Below are 15,458 nucleotides of genomic sequence, written 5' to 3' on the forward strand. Positions count from 1 at the left end.
AAGGGTTCGCTGATTACTGAATGGTACTTTATTTCCTGATCGGATACAAATTGGCAGAGCTAAGGCCATCGGAAGGAGCAAAAGTGTCCAAAAAGGGAAATCCCACAATTTTATGGAGGAACCCCTAGGAAAAAAATCGAAAAATTTGAAAACGATATTCAGGCAATGTTTTGAATGAAGAAAGTTGCTCATGGGTTCGCTGATTACTGAATGGTACTTTATTTCCTGATCGGATACAAATTGTCAGAGCTATGGCCATCGCAAGGAGCAAAAGTTTCCAAATTGGGAAAACTCCCAAGTCCCGTTAAAGGGGTACCCCTTGAAATATCTGCTACAATTAAAAATTATGTTTTAGGAATACTTTGAATATTATGCATAATCCAAATTATATTTGGGATTTCAAATTTAAATGTCTTTGGCGGCAGAAATGCGTTACCCAGCACAGGCCGCACTATCGATAAAATGCCCGTTATAGAAAAAGTCCTACCCACAAATTTGATCAGGTGACAACACTGCTTGTGTCAGTCATATAGAAGTTTTGTAATCATAAAATTAATAAGACCAGAGACTGGACAGCCGTGCCGTGCTCCTCCCACCGGTCAGATACAGTTGCAGGCTCTTGTTCAGCAAGTCCACCCAAATTGCAGGCGCCAAATCTTCCGACGACAACAGCAGCACATAACCGTACACAGAATGGCCGGCTTTCCCGACTACAATACTCAAATCGAGGAGAATGCTGAGGTGAACGCTTGGATTAGGTTCGGCCTGAGGTTGGGCGTCAGCGCCGCCCTGCATCCTTTTGAGTACTCCAAAACACTGATCCAGCTCGGCTACGAGCCGATCGCAGCCCGTCCTGGCAAGTCGATGCTGGGGAAGCCGATCATGAAGCTGCCGAATATTTTTCAGTATGGTGGGTGCAAAGTTCCCGGTTTTTGGATGCCGGCAAGCAGGATTTGATACGTGACTTTCCGCTTACAGCTGGACACATAAGGCAGATCGATGGCTTCTACGGTTGCTACCGCGGCTTAGCCCCGAAACTGGTGGGATCCGTGGTGGCCTTGGTGGTGAGCGAGCGGGTGGCCGACAAGCTGGGACTGGACAAGCCGGACGAAATCAAGGACGACTTAGACCTGAGTGAGGAGGAGATGCAAGTGGTTTCGCTAATCGATGGTTGGATGCCGTCTCATTTATTTTGTTTCTATCTTGCAGGTATGTCCAGTTCAAGACGACCCTGAAGCGAGACATTGTTCTGATGGTGAGCGGTATTGTCGCCTCACAGCCGTTTCACGTAATCTCGGTGCGCATGATGGCCCAGTTTGTGGGACGTGAAACCCTATACACCTCCATCTTGGGCTCCGTGGCTGAGATCTGGAAGACCGAGGGCATCGCAGGCTTCTTCGCTGGCATCGTTCCGAAGCTTCTTTGTGATGTGGCCTGTCTCGTGCTCAGCAGCTCCACGGTCTACATTCTAAACAAATACCTGATCAAGGACAAGCTGGGCAGGCAGTACAACGCCGGCTTCACGCAGTTTGCCATCTCCAGTCTCCTGTATCCCCTGCAGGTAGTTTCTACCTGTTGTGTTGTTAGTGGCTCCCGCCTTATGGCCGGGCAGCCACCAATAATGCCGGCCTACAACAACTGGGTGGACTGCTGGAACGACTTGCAAGTGCGTGGCGAGATCAAGCGCGGCAGCTCCCTTTTCTGGCGGTAAGTCCCAACAGTAACACCATGGAAATCATGACCTAACCCATCTACTTTGTACAGATCCCAACCATTGAGCGTTCCCATAGTGCCCACTTCTTTCGCGCCCTTGCCGAAGCTTGCGCGTTACCAGTAGACCGGAGATTACCTACTAGACCACCACGTTCAGGCATTGAAGGCGGCATGGACTGCACTCCGACCCAAGAAAACTGCATTTGTTTCACATTTCTGTCACAATTCTTTAACCCCAATATACTTAGATGCACTCCTGTGTTGAAGTCGGCAATGGCCTAGTGGTTGCCTAGTCCATATAATCGCCACCTTTATTTTCTGCATCCTATAGAACTGGTTAATTTTCTAAGTCAGACTAGCTTTTAAATCGGCATAGCTTGCGACATGATTCCTGTTACTGTTTTACTCAAAAAACATTTAAAAAAAATTAAATAAAAATTATTGCCAAATCAGTCGAAGAGGAGGGTATTTATCCTTGGGTCCTTGGAAGATAGAGTTCCACCACTCCACCATTATAAAAAAAATATTTTTTTTTGTTTTAAATAAGGCTTTTTGCTTTTATTAAATTTTCGCTAAAAACTAGAATTAAAATTAATAATCATAATAATTAATTAATAAGTAGAGTTAACGTAATGGTATTATTTAAAAACATTTTCGCGCACAATTATTTACAATTACACAATTATCGTTAACTTTTAAATTTACTTTTTTGCATTTTTTTTATGTTTCTTTACAGATTTATGTGAATTATTTTCTATTTTGCCGCCTTGGGGTTTCTCATTATTTTTTTTTTTAATAAATATTTGACTGTGATTTTTTAATCTTTTTATTTTTTTTTTTGCCGAAAATGTGTGCTTTTATTTTGTTTTTTTTTTTTAGGGATGCACCCGTGTTGTGATTCAACTCAGTGGGAGCTTGAAAATAGGACGAGTCGGATAATGGGATAATTAGTGTAGAGTATACCTAGTCGGGGAGGCAGAATCTGGAATGCGAATGCAATCACACCGATAGAATGTCACCGGTAGATGGGGGGCTTCTTGGGGGCGTGGGTGTTTTGTGTTCGGGACTTGGCTCGAGGCATCAAGCACCTACCTTTTGCTTAGAAAAACCAGTGTACTTTCGCCCACTTTCAAACTTTCGAAAAAAAAAAAAACGCAAAAACAAAAAATATACTAAAACAGAACGTATTTCATTTGGAGTTTTCGGCGCGCGCCAATTTGTCGCAATATCTTATATCCTAAAATACAAAACATTTCCCCCCCCCCCGTTGGGTGGTGGGGGGGAAACATTCAGCTGATCTCTTGTTCATCATCATCTCATCATCGTCTAAGAGGGAAGAGGGGGGAGTTTTCCTTTCTCAATATATATATGCACTTAGATTGCGGCCAGGACGACCGACTTTGATTTTCGCTAAGAACTACAATTAATGACTATATAGCTACAATTGTTGAAATTGTTGTTACTTTTGCACGCATTTAACAGTTTTTCTTTTTTGCTAATATTTTACGATTACTTTACGCATTTTTATTAAATATTTATTAATAAATAGTGTTTAGAATATATATATATATATACGCGTATTTACTTGGTATTCATTTCTTTTTTTTTTTTAACTTTATCGTCAGTGAGTTTTTCAGTTTTTTAGGGGGGCCGTGGAAGGATTTGTGGGATTATACCTAAACCAAGAGCATTTGTTTTTGGATTCTCAGGCTAGACCGCGTTTCGGGTTATCCATTTTATAACTTTAATACAGTAATTTACAGAATCTTAATGTTAGAATTCGCTTCACTAAAACTGTACAATTTAGCATTTCCTGTTTCCGCAGTGAGGCCTCACTGTACATCATCATAATCCCCTCTCTACATGTATATGCATACTAATCAAAGGTATATATATATATAATATAAGTATATATAGATAATATCTTGTTTACGCTCATGCGATTACAACAAATCAATTTTTGGGGCAGGGGCAGATATATATGGATTGGGAGGATTGGGCGTTTCTTACAAACTAACTGTACAAATTAAGACTGCCGGGTCGGGCTCGATCAATGACAACGCAAGTTGGTTACTTAATGGATGTAGGATATAGGTATAGGATAAAGGATATAGGACGCTGGACAAGGACAAGGACACGCGCTCAAGGACATGGCTGCCTCGCACTTCTTATGATTATCATCTAACCTCACAGTCTTTTTTCAATGGAAGTAAGCTGCCTCCTTCGCTGGTGGCGCCTCCTCCGCTACCGTTATTGTTGTTGTTCGAGTTGCTATTGCAGGAATTGCTGGAGGCCGATCCGGTGCCACTGGCCGAGGGCAGCGAGTTATTGCTGTTCTCATAGTTGCCCACATTGACGCACAGCGGCGTGGTGGCTCCCACGAGGGACACCGGCACACCCATCCCGCCCGACAAGCCCATTCCGCTCTCCGGCAGGGAAGTAGAGTCCTGGACATCGGCGCTTTTGCTGGAGTCAATCACCAGGCAGGGCGGGGAGGGGGTGCCAGTGTCCTTGCCCAGCAGGGCGGGCGAGGCGTTCGCGTTCTGGGAGTGCGGCGTGAAGCTGTTGAGCATAAGCCTCTCCGAGGGAGAGGTCTCCCCGAGGGGCGCCACCATCGGCAGCTCGGTCATCGGGGACTCGCTCTCCGGTGGCGGAGGCTCCTCCCGCTTGGCGCCGATGATGTAACCGCCGCCAGAGGAGTTCCTGGCTATCTTGAGACGGAGCGGCGCCTCCACCGCCGGCGGTTGGTCCACCGAAGCTATCTTTGTTGTGGTCGTGGTCTCCGTTTTTCGTTTTCCGAAACGGAGAATCAGCTTCGGCTTGTCGCCCGGCGAGGTGTTGGCCGTGTTCTCGATCAGCGTGCTGGTCATGGTGGTGGCGATGGTGGAACTGCTGCTCAGGATCAGTTGTTTGTGGCGCTTCTTCTCCTTTTTGTCCTTTTTGGGCTTGGAAGACTTGGGACGTTTGGTAGGCGGCTGGGGCATTACCAGGGGATCCCCACCGATGGCCAGGGCCAGGACCTCCTTCTTGCTGGTGTCCTCTCCCTTGTCGAAGTCCTGCATCACCTTCTTGCGATAGTTCATCGAGTCGCGCTTGATCTCCTCCAGCGTCGGAGTGCTGAAGTTGCTTGTAAGGCGCTTCTTGGGCGGACAGGTCAGCCGGGACATCTCGTAGCTGTAGCCCTGAGCCTCGCCGGTGCCGGAAGAAGCCGGAGGTTCATTGGCTGCCAGGTTCCGGATCTTGATCTTCAGCTTCTGCGGCTGGTGGTCGTCCTCGCTGCTCTCGAGTGTCTTGCTCCGTCCACGTCGCTTACCTGCACTGCTGGCCGCACCCGTCTTCCCGCTGTCGTTGTTGCTGCCCGAGCTGCAAGCGCTGCGCCTCCGGCCGTCGCCGGAAGATGTTCCTGCTCCCGGTATGGTGCCCAGCTGGTCCTCTCCTAGTCCAGCCAGGGAGTTGGCGTCGAGGGCTCGCAGCTCCCGACTGCTGCTCGAATTCTTCTTGGACCGCTTTGAGGCATTTCCAATGCCGCCCAGTTCCTCCTTCTCCTCCGATTTGCGCAGCAGGTTCTCGAGCGGCACACTGTCCGAGGCGGCTGGCAGGCCGCAGGAGCTGTCGTCGTTCAGGTTGTCCTTCTGCACCACGTACAGGCTGAGGAGCTCCTTCTTTCGCATGCGCCGTGAGTTGCCGCTGACCGCCGAGGAGGCGCTCACCACCGTCGAGGTGGAGACGGTAGCCTGGACCGCGTTGGAAGACTGCACCAGAGTGCTGGTCAGGCTGAGGGTGCTGCTGTTCGTTATGGAGTTGTAGTGCTCGGGGTAGGCCAGCGGGCTCTTGATCTTCAGCTTCAGCTGGCTTCGCGCGTCGGAGATCATCGCCTTGCTCTGGAGTATCGTCGTGTCCGAGTCGATGGACACCTCCTCCGAAGTCGCCTCCATTGAGGCCTCCACCAGGGAGCCCTCCACCAAGTGCGTGGCTGCCGAAGTGGTCACGGTGCTGGGCGCCATCTGGTTCGCCTCCGTGGAGTGCAGCAAGAGATTCGCTGCGTTGGGCTGCGGGTTGGGCGCGGATGGAGGCACGACAGGAGCCACCGGCACGGCCGGTTGCTTGCTCGGGGAGGTGCCTGTGCCCGTGGCCCGCAGGGCTGACTGGAACTGGCGCTCGTCCTCCTCGTCGAACTCGCTCAGCGTTTGGTCCGCCGTGCCGGAGTCGAAGGCGCCCAGCAGGTTGTTCTGGTAGGCCTCCTGGGATGCCGTGCTGAGCTGCGCCTCGAATCCGAGGTTGTACGTTCGCATGTCCACTGGTCCCGGTAGCACCGGGTGCAGGAGGGGATTTGTGCTTGGCGTGGTCGTTGCCTTGTTTTGGCCGCGCGGCGTTCTCAGCTCGAAGCTCCTTCGCCGGTCCCTCAGAGACTGCAGGTTCTCCACTCCCGGCCCAGCCATGTCGTCGTCGTAGTTGTTGAACTCGAACGGCGTTCCAACGAGGTTGTTCACGATGTGGGTATTGCTTCCGTAGTCCGCCATGGGGGGTGGCAACGTCATGGGTATTCCGCTCGAAGCCCCGGCTCCCCGGCCCCGACCTCGTCCTCGTCCGCGACCCCTGCCCTGCGACCCGGAGGCTCCGCTGCCGCGAGGAGCGCGCTGCCGAGGCTTACCCTGCAGCGTGTGCGTTTGCGGGTCGTACTTGACCTGGGGCAGGTTCACCACAGGCGCGGGAGTCGGTGGCGTCGGCGGCTGCAGGGGCTGCCGTGGCGACTTTCCTGGCGACTTGCCAGGCGGCACTTGGGGCGACTTGTGCGACTGCTTCTTGATCGAGTTCCCGCCACTGGCACTGTTCCGCTTGTTGGGCGAATCTTTGGCCGCCACTGGCACTGGAACGGGAAGAGGCACTGGAGGCGTTGGCGGCATCATGGAGGCTGCTTCCGCACAGCTGCTCATCAATGGTCCAGGGTACACGGGCATTTTTCCGTCCACAGGTGAGGTGAGGGCGAACTGGTGGTTCGGGGTGGTTGTGCTCTGGACAGGAACGGCGACAGGCGGGTGCGAGGGCTGCTGCTGCTGGGGCACGGGCAGCAATCCCAAAGTGGGCGTGGAGTAGGGCGTTCCGGAGTACTGGGTCGCCTGGGCCTGGGGTGGTAGGGCCGCCGGTACAGGACCCACGCCCACTCCGCCATTTCCATATAGGCTGGGGGAGTTCTCCGTGGATGCTGCCTGCGGATGCATCATGGCCGCCAGCTGGGGGTAGATGCCTCCGTTGTACTGGCTGTTCGGAGTACGTTGCTGCGGGTGAGTCGGTGTGGTGCGCTGCTGCTGCGGAGGTGCGGTGGTGTTGCCGAACATGGGCATGCTGTCGATTCCGTTGACCAGGGGGGCGTGGTTGAAGGGCGCTCCGGCATTGGATGGCACTGCGTTGGCGGGTGCTCCGTTTCCGCTCGGATAGCTGTTGAAGAAGTTCTTGCAGGACTCCAGGGAGGACATGTTCCGGGCCACGGATGCCGCGGCTGCTGCTGCCGCTGCCGAGGGAGGCGGATCATTGGATTCTGAGACTGAACTGGGGGAGCTGCTTCTTCTCTCCGCGATGAGGTCGTTCTCGTTCCACGGAATCCTTGCGAAGGGCGACTGCATGCGACTGTTCTCATCGTAGTCGTTTATCTTGTTGTTGCCTCCGGATCGGGTATGCGGTGGCACGGCCGTCACTCCTCGGAAGCCGGTCATGCTGTTCTTCACCACCGCCGCCGCCAGATCCACAAAGTCTGGCGTGGATCCGGGCGGCACTGCGCCACCGGCCCCTCCGTTGCTGGCCAGCGTACACGCTGATCCCTTCTGGAGGGGTGACTTTTCCAGGAAGATGCTCAGCGACGGAGGTTGCTGGGAGTTGGCAAAGTTCACCTGGAACCCACTGCCCGGCCCCAGGTTGTTGCTCATTGTGGCGTTGGTCGGCGTGGCGTTGGGCGTGTTCGTCAGGCTATTGGCGTAGCTGCCGCTGTTGGCGGTCATGGGCGAGTCCTTGATCGTCAGCGACGCCACCGAATTGGGACCGGAGTTGCTATACAGACAGCTTTGTTGTTGTTGTTGTTGTTGTTGTTGCTGATGCTGCTGCTGTTGTTGTTGTTGAAGCTGCTGCTGCTCCTTCTGAACATGGATGATATCCTCCGGGTCAGCAGCATTGTGGAAGGGAAACACTGATGGAATAGCCGGCGTGGGGGGCAGCAGGTCCACCGCCTCCTTGGAGCAACAATCGTCCTGCGCCTTCCGCTTGGTCTTGCGCAACTTCTCCAACAGATTCCGCGTGGCTTGGATGCTGTCCTCCTCGCAGATCGACTTCACCCTGTCCATGGTCGGGATGAGGCTCATCTGGCCCGGATTCGGGGGATTGAGAATGCTCGACGCAAAGTTGTTGAACTTGCTGTCCTCCATGTCCAGAATCGCGTCCACAATCGGCTCCTCCAGGGCACACGGAACCGATGACGCCGCTCCCATGGAGGGAGTCAGGTGTGGCACTGGCAGCGGGTCCATGAGGGACTGGTGGGTCGGAGGTAGCTGCTGGGGCTGCAAACTAGTCGCCACATCGGCCGCGGGTGACTGTACAATGAGCGGTGGTGCGGATCCCAAGGACTGCTGCTCCAGCGGCTGTGCATCCACTCCTGAGTTGGCCGAGTTGGAGTCCAGTTCTATAATCTCCGGTGGATCGGGCGGAATGACCGTCACCGCAGGAGAGGACGTGGAGGCGGAGTACTTGCTGGCGTTGGCCAACAGCTCGTTCTTCCGCTCCTCCTCCAGCTCACGGGCCATCTCCATCTCGTTAAGCAGGTGCTGGGTGTGATGCGTGTGCTCCTCGTCCGGCTCGTCGCTTCGTCTCCTTCTCCGCCGCCTGGAGCGCCATCGGATGCGCCGCCGTTCGCTCAGGTCGCTGCCAGCTTCGGACAGCTCATCGTTCGAGGTGGGTGTGGGAGTGGGTGAGGCGGGAAGTGGGGCAGCGGGCGGTCGCTCATCGTCGATGATGTCCGCCAGCTTGCTGGCGTTCGCCGACAGCTGCGTGTGCGTCGGAGCGGTGGTTAGCTCCTCATCAATGTCCATGGGCAGTTCGCCGGCCTCGGCCGCTACTATCGGCTCTGGCTCTGGCTCCGCTTCCGGCTCCGGCTTCTCGGGCTCCGGGTCGGGCTTCTCCTTCTCCGGTTCTGGGCTGGTTACCTTCCGGGTTGGCGTCGGGGATGGAGAGGGCGTTCGGGACTTTCGAGGTGGCGAGCTGGCGGCAGCGTTGTTGACCTGCTGCTGCTTCTTCCCCAGGAGCTTGTCCAGGGCGCTGCCCAGCTTACCACTGGCAGCCTTCCTTTGGTTGATCTCGTGCTCCAAGCTGGGCACCTTCTTCGGAGACTCGTCGGCCCGGGACTTGCGTCGCGCGGTGGACTTCTCCGGGGAGCTGGACTGCTTCTGTGCCGGCGAGGGAGGACGCGACTTGGAGCCGCGTGTCGCCCTCTTGGCAGACTGCTCCGACTGGGCGTCCAAGGATGCCTGGCGCCTGTGCACCGTCTTCGGCGTGCTGGGTACTGTATCCTCCTTGGTCGCTCCCACTGACTTCAGAGGAGATGTCTTTGGCGATTTGGTGGTAGAGTTCTGGCGGGTCCGGGACGCGGGTGGCTGGGGAGGAGGCGTGGGAGGCGCTGCTGGTGCCGCCGTCGAGGGTGCTGGCTTGTCGACGGACTTGCGGGGCAAACGCTTTGGCATATTGGAGGCGACTGATGGGGTGGAAGAGGCACCAGCCGGCACTGGCTGCTTCGCTGGCGGCTTCTCCGCTTCACTAGCCGGCGAATCGCTGTCGGAGTCGCTGTGGCTGCCGCTGCTAGAGCTGCTGCCGGAGCTGCTCGAGGAACTGGAACTGTCGCTGTCGCCGGAGCTGGAGCTGGAGAGATTCGGTGCGGCAAGGCGACGCTTCAGCGGACTCGTCGTCTTGCCACCAGAGGACGCGTCCTCCTTCGACCTTCGCCTATTGGGGGTCGCTTCCTTCGGCGTGATGGAAGTCTCCTTATGTGAGGTTCGTCTGGTTGGCTTGACCGGCGACGAGCTCTGCGCCGCCGCTACTCCTCCTGGTACAGACGCCACCGGCGCCGCGGTATCCTTCTCCGAGGTCTCGTTAGCGGATGAGAAGCTATCCTGGACAGGCTTGCTGCTCTTCAGCTGCTCCGCCGCCTTCTTGGCAGCCTGCCGCTGGGGAACCAGGGAGACCGCAAAGTTTGACTTGGCAGCAGCAGCCGAGGACTTCGCTTCGGTGGGCGCAGAAGCAGCAGGTTTATCCTTATCAGGTGCCGGTTCCCTCGGCACCTTGGGCGGTCTTCCGCGCTTGCCGCGCTCCGCAGGTGGATCTCCAGAGGCCTTGCCGGCCTTCGGAGGCTGTTCCTTGGTGCGACCCTTTTCGAGACTAGATTTGGAGTCAGGATCCGGCACTAACCGCGAGCCGGAATCCTTCGACTTGCCCTTGCTGAGTGACGAGGTGGAGTTGGAGTCCGGTTCCCGCAACCGGTCGTTGGCATCGGGCTGGAGCGTGGCGGCGAGATTCGTGGAACGCATGTTCTCAGATGCCTTCTTGGCGGCCTGCCGTTGCGGCACCACCAGGAGATCCGCCGGATATGGCAACTTGGTATTGGAGTTGGTTTTTGGCTTTGTGCTGTTGCTGGAACTCGTCCCTCCCTCCGCTGGCTCCTTCGCGTCCCGCCCAGACTTCGCCTTGCCGGACGCCGCCACAAGGGGCGTGCTCGGTGTCGTCCCGGGCACGAACTCCTTCATGGCCGCCTTCGTCCTGATAATCTGCTGGTTCTGCGAGTCACTTACATTGCTCTCCACGGTGGTTAGCTCCTCCGGGTCCTTCTCTGGTTCGGAGGAGCTATTCTCCGAGTCGGAATAGATGTGCTGGCCCATCTTTCGGTTGGCTGCCGGATTGGAGTCCCGCTGCCGGTCTCTGCTCAGAGGCAGCAGCTCCTCACTTTCGTCGCTCGACAGACTCTCATCGACGTCCCGGTCCATTTGGGCCAGGCCCCGCGTCGCTGTGGACAGTTTTCTTCTCGCTGGCGTGGCATCGGCTCCTGGCTTTGATTTGGCGGGCTGGGTCTTGTTAGGTACTGACTTGTCATGGATGGGGCCACGTCGCGCGAAGCCTTTGTCCGACTCTGGTCCGGTTCTTCGCCGCTCGTCCTCCTCGTCGCTGGAACTGCTTCCCGAGGCCGTATTCGGAGACGCAGCAGACGCACCCGCAGCGGCTTGACTCTGGCGTCGTTGACGCCGCTTCTGCCGCTGTTCCACGGATCGGGCGTAGCTCTGCTTCTTGAGGGGACTGTCCGCAGAGGACTTCCGTCGCGAGGCTCCGCTTGTGGGACTGGAGCTTCCGCTCTCGCTTCCGGAATCGCTGCCGGAGGAGCTGGCGGAACTGCTGCTTCCGTTCGCCGAACTGGAATCACCCGATGACGAACTGCCGCTAGACGAACGGGAGGACGCACTGCTCCGGGCATTGGAGTGGGATTGGGTTTTGTTTTGGGTCGACGTCCCCGCCGGCGCCCCGCTCTTTGAGGCACGCCTCCCGGCAGGCGGCTTCCCGGGTGGTGCCGCTCGCCCTTTGACACTCCCGCCCGCGGATCCCGTTTTGGCCGCCGAAGCGGACTTCTCGGGGGAGGTTGTGCGGGAGCTGAGGGCGCCGTTGTTGAGCTTCTTGCTGGGTGACGTCTTCGCCACCTGCTTCCGCTTGTTGGGGGACTGGGAGGCCCGACCGCGCTTGTTGGCTTGCTTGCCGCTCTGGAGCTTACCCATCAGCTGCTCCAGAACGTACTTAAGATCCTGGTACTGTGCAGGCACCGTCTGCTCCGCCGTCGAGCTGTAGAAGCGATCGTACAGCGTGGGCCCGTCATTGGCATATATAATGGCGTCCAGGTCCATGGAGGGGCGCTCCTTCTCGTCTTCCTTCGACTGTGTCAGCTGCTTGTCCTGACGCACCTCGTCCAGCACTCCCAGCTGCTTGTAGAAGACCTGCTCGCGCAGCTTGAACAGAGAGCGCGACAGCTTCTCGCGGCGACTAACCATGTAGCAGAGGTTGCGCACCCGCTCCAAGTCCTGGCGAAGATGCACCACCAGCTTGTGGTTCTCCAGGTCCTGTTGCTCCTGCTTGCGAGCGATCATCTCCACGTCCTCGGACTTGGGCGGTATCAGCTCGCGGTTGTGCCGGGACTTTCGCTTCAGCTTCCAGTAGTTGTAAATGGCGACGATGGCGTCGTGGTCCAGGTCGAACAGATGGCAACTGATGTCATTCACGTTCACGTGCTTGTCGAACTCGGCCTCCACCTCCTGCAGACGTTGCGCCCGCGCCTGGTTGCGCTCCTCGGACGTCAGTTCATTCTTTCTGTGATTTTTCCGCCGCCGCAGATCCTCTCCGGACGTTCCGCACGCATTGCTGCCCTCATCCGCGCCCCCACCCGAGGTCAGTTTGTTCGCCTTGTGCATGGAGCTAGCCAGCGAGCTGGTCGCACCGCCGGCACCATCCTTCTTGCCCTTGCTCATGCTGTGCTTCTGGCAGTAGGAGCGCAGCTTAACGCCATCCTCGGCGTTGCCCTCCTCGATGATGGCCCGCATCTCCAGGCCGTGCTGGAAGGCGCACGTAACGTGGTAGGCTGTTTTGCATGGCTTGACAGAGCACTGGATGCAACTGCCCACTCTCTTGCGACAGAGGACGCAGATTAGGGACCAGCGCGACTGGGGAATGCTTGAGATTTTCGTGATGGGTTCCATGCGGTCCACACAACCGATGCTGACCTCCGGAATCCATAGAGCGCATGAGACGTGCGCCCAGTGTTTTCCCGATTTGTTGGACTTCATGGCACCGCCCTTATTGGGGCACAGCACGCAGTCCGGCTTGATGCCCATGGAGCAGGTTCGACAAAGCCATTGGCCTGAAACCAAGTGGAGGTTAGAGAACTGGATGGAGAGACGCCATTGCCTATTTAGGAGCTTACCCGATGGAATTGCTGTAATGCCGTAACAAGCCTGATGAACGCAGATGTTGCAATTATCACAGAATACCATTTCGTTTGCCTCCTCGGAGTCGGGCGAGCGGCACACGTCGCAGATGACATTCTCGTCGAACTCTATGCCCAGGCCCTCCTCCTGCTTGAGTATGACCTGAATCTGTTCCCAGCAACGAACCTGTAGAGAATAAGAATGTTGTCTTCGTGGGGGAATCACTTGCTTGACCAACTCACCTCCAGCTCCTCGATAACTCGCTCGAACTGAGTCTCGTTGATGGGAAAAGCACCGCACTGGGCTCGATCTCCATTGTAGAGCCGCAGCCAGGCCTCGTCTATAGGATCTATGTCATAGGCACAAGTGTTCTCCGCCAAGGCAACGACATTCGTCAGGTAGTGCAGCTCCGGCGTGTAGTGCTCATCTTTGGTAATGCGCAGATAGCGATTCTTCGGACTGGAAACCCAAATGGTTAGTTGAGAATTCTAGAGCAGATCTATAGCGATCTTGGGATAACTTACAGCTTAAAGTCGTGTGCTGGCGAGACAATTGGCTCAGGCAGAACGTAGACACATGGCTCGGGTAGGGAGTCTGGGTTGACGGGCACCTGCACACCCTTTTCCCACTCCTGCTTCCATTGGTCCGTCACAATTAAATACTCATAGTTGGCCAGCGGTTCCGAGTCAGGCAATTTCATTGCGCTAATGAGATCCTTGCTGCAAAGTCAAAGGATAATACGAAAGGTAAATTATAGAATCTACAAAGTCGGATGGCTGGGTAATCACATACCGATACAGTTCAGCTGGTGCTTCCGTGGAGCTACGATTATAGATGCTCGACATCTTGATGTCCGCCACGGAGCGCGCCTGCCACGAGCTGCTCGTACTCGCCCCCTGCGACTTGCACTTGCTCGTCGACTTGGCAAGTTTCGTTGACTTGGATTTGCTATTGCTGGCGGCACCAGCCGCAATTCCTCCTCCTCCACCACCTCCTGCTCCCGTCTCCCGATCGGCCTCTGGATCGCCGTCATGCTTGCTGTTGTTCAGGGGCAAGAGCGGAACTCGACCCGAGCTCGCTATTCCTGTCACAGGTCCCGTTACAGATCCAGTGATGGCTCCTGCTGCCGCTATGGTTGCCGTGGTCGCCCCGTTGGGGGGCCTACCTTTGCGCCGCTTCGTAGGCGGCGGCTGCGGCTCAACATCCTTGCGCTGCTGCTGCGGCGGTGGCGGATGGTGCGACTGATGGTGATGCTGACTACCGCGCTTACCTCTTTGTGACATTTTTCATTGGTGTCGGTTGATTTTGTTTATGTTTTTGTTTCGGTTGGATATATTCCCTCCTTGTTGTGCTTGTTAGAGAACGGGTTCTGGCTTCTAGACCTGCCGGAGGATGAACATCGGATGGTCAGAGATCGGATCTTGGTAGCAGACTCCGGGATACTTACTACATGCTTAAGGCCACAGTTGGCGACACCACACCGGCTGCTGCTGCTGCGCTCTCCTGGTCGTGGTGCGTATGCTGTTATCGGTGAGCCGTCCTTGGTGCCCCTGGGACATGGACGCCGCTGCTGCCACAGCCCTGATTTTCAGTAGCGACGCCACTTTGCAGTCCGTGTGCGCTCCGCACTCTCCACGGGCCAGTTAGTCCACTCCCACCTCCTACTTGTTCCTTTTGTTATTGTTCGTGTTGTTTGCACAGAATTTGTGCGTTTTGCTTCCGCACTTCTTGATCTCGCGGCTGCTCTCGTTTTAGTTTTTCAGTTTATAGCCAAGCATCTGCTGACCTGCTGGAGAGGATTAGAAGTTAGGGCGCTCGACTGATTCAAGCAAATGCGCTGCGAGGACTTTCCACATTTTTTTTTTGTCTATTCCTTGTGTTTTCACACCGAAAATACACAAAAAAATATAGAAAAACGCTTGCGCTGCCAGCCAGTAGCTGCCCGTTGCGGCACGCGACTTGCGCCCTCTCGCTCCCACTCAGCACGCTCGCCTAAGGGCGCGCTCATTGCTGGCGAAGGTGCGAGCAAGAGGGCAAGCAGGTGGCGTGCGTGTCGGATCAGGCAGCTTCGACTCCTCTGCGGCAGCCTACAAAAACCTCCTTAGCCACTCTCCTGCTAGCCAAGTAATCAAGATTTTTTGCACTTTTTACAATATAATTGTTACAATTTTATTTGTTATTGCGAGTCGCGCACTGGGCCGTCATTCTGCGTCACTGCGCGAATTCGATTCTAAAAAACTCCCGCCCGTTCGGGTGGCCTCGCTTTCGCACAGTCTTGGGGGAGTTGATTTTTGTTATATATTTTTACGTTTGCGTTTCTTGCCGCCGTGGACACACGCGCAAGCCCCCTGTTGCTAGGCGATAGCGGGAGAGCCCCTCCGAATATCCCGTTCTTTCTTTTCAAACTCACTCACAATACAGTTGCATTTCCAATCGCAAGAATTATTTACAATTTTTCCGAAAATTTCGATCAGATTCGCCATTTGCTTTAGTGTGGCCAGATTCGATAAAAATAGTGTGGTCCTCTTGTGTATTCATAGTTATGCACAAATCCGTCAGATAAGCGTCAGCTATGTAGCGTTGCAATATAGCCTAGAGCGCGATTTTATTTTTGAATTAAAAAACTTAAATAGAGTTAATTGTTTATTAGCTATGTTTTAAAAATAATTTCGCGAAGACATTTTTTGTTTAACATGGTCAGCTGTATAGTTTTTACATCGGATGATTCGTAAATACAACGTATGTATGTATGTA

General features: G+C 55.1%; 2 protein-coding genes across 5 annotated transcripts; one reads left to right on the top strand and one right to left on the bottom strand.

Moving 5' to 3' along the window:
* Positions 1-501: 501 nt before the first annotated feature.
* On the top strand, positions 502-2,171 carry Mtch (Mitochondrial carrier homolog 1). Its single transcript, XM_017253186.3, has 4 exons — positions 502-910; positions 979-1,147; positions 1,210-1,707; positions 1,765-2,171. Exons 1-4 carry the CDS (start codon positions 694-696, stop codon positions 1,835-1,837), a joined length of 957 nt encoding a protein of 318 aa, XP_017108675.2. The 5' UTR covers positions 502-693; the 3' UTR covers positions 1,838-2,171.
* A 397-nt stretch (positions 2,172-2,568) lies between these two features.
* Positions 2,569-15,233, bottom strand: rno (PHD finger protein rhinoceros). Of its 4 annotated transcripts, none has more exons than XM_017253483.3 (7): positions 15,119-15,233; positions 14,152-14,493; positions 13,497-14,086; positions 13,229-13,423; positions 12,947-13,163; positions 12,701-12,890; positions 2,569-12,637 (listed from the first exon to the last, which is right to left on the bottom strand). In XM_017253483.3, the coding sequence occupies exons 3-7, from the start codon at positions 13,985-13,987 to the stop codon at positions 3,891-3,893; spliced, it is 9,840 nt and encodes a 3,279-aa protein (XP_017108972.2). In that variant the 5' UTR covers positions 13,988-14,086; positions 14,152-14,493; positions 15,119-15,233; the 3' UTR covers positions 2,569-3,890. The 4 variants fall into 4 exon arrangements, with proteins under 4 accessions (XP_017108972.2, XP_017108971.2, XP_017108973.2 ...); XM_017253482.3 differs by having other exon boundaries at positions 15,115-15,226; XM_017253484.3 differs by having other exon boundaries at positions 14,152-14,490; positions 15,119-15,223.
* Positions 15,234-15,458: the final 225 nt, after the last annotated feature.

This window comes from Drosophila bipectinata, chromosome 3L (genome assembly GCF_030179905.1).
Source record: "Drosophila bipectinata strain 14024-0381.07 chromosome 3L, DbipHiC1v2, whole genome shotgun sequence".
Classification (NCBI taxonomy): domain Eukaryota; kingdom Metazoa; phylum Arthropoda; class Insecta; order Diptera; family Drosophilidae; genus Drosophila; species Drosophila bipectinata.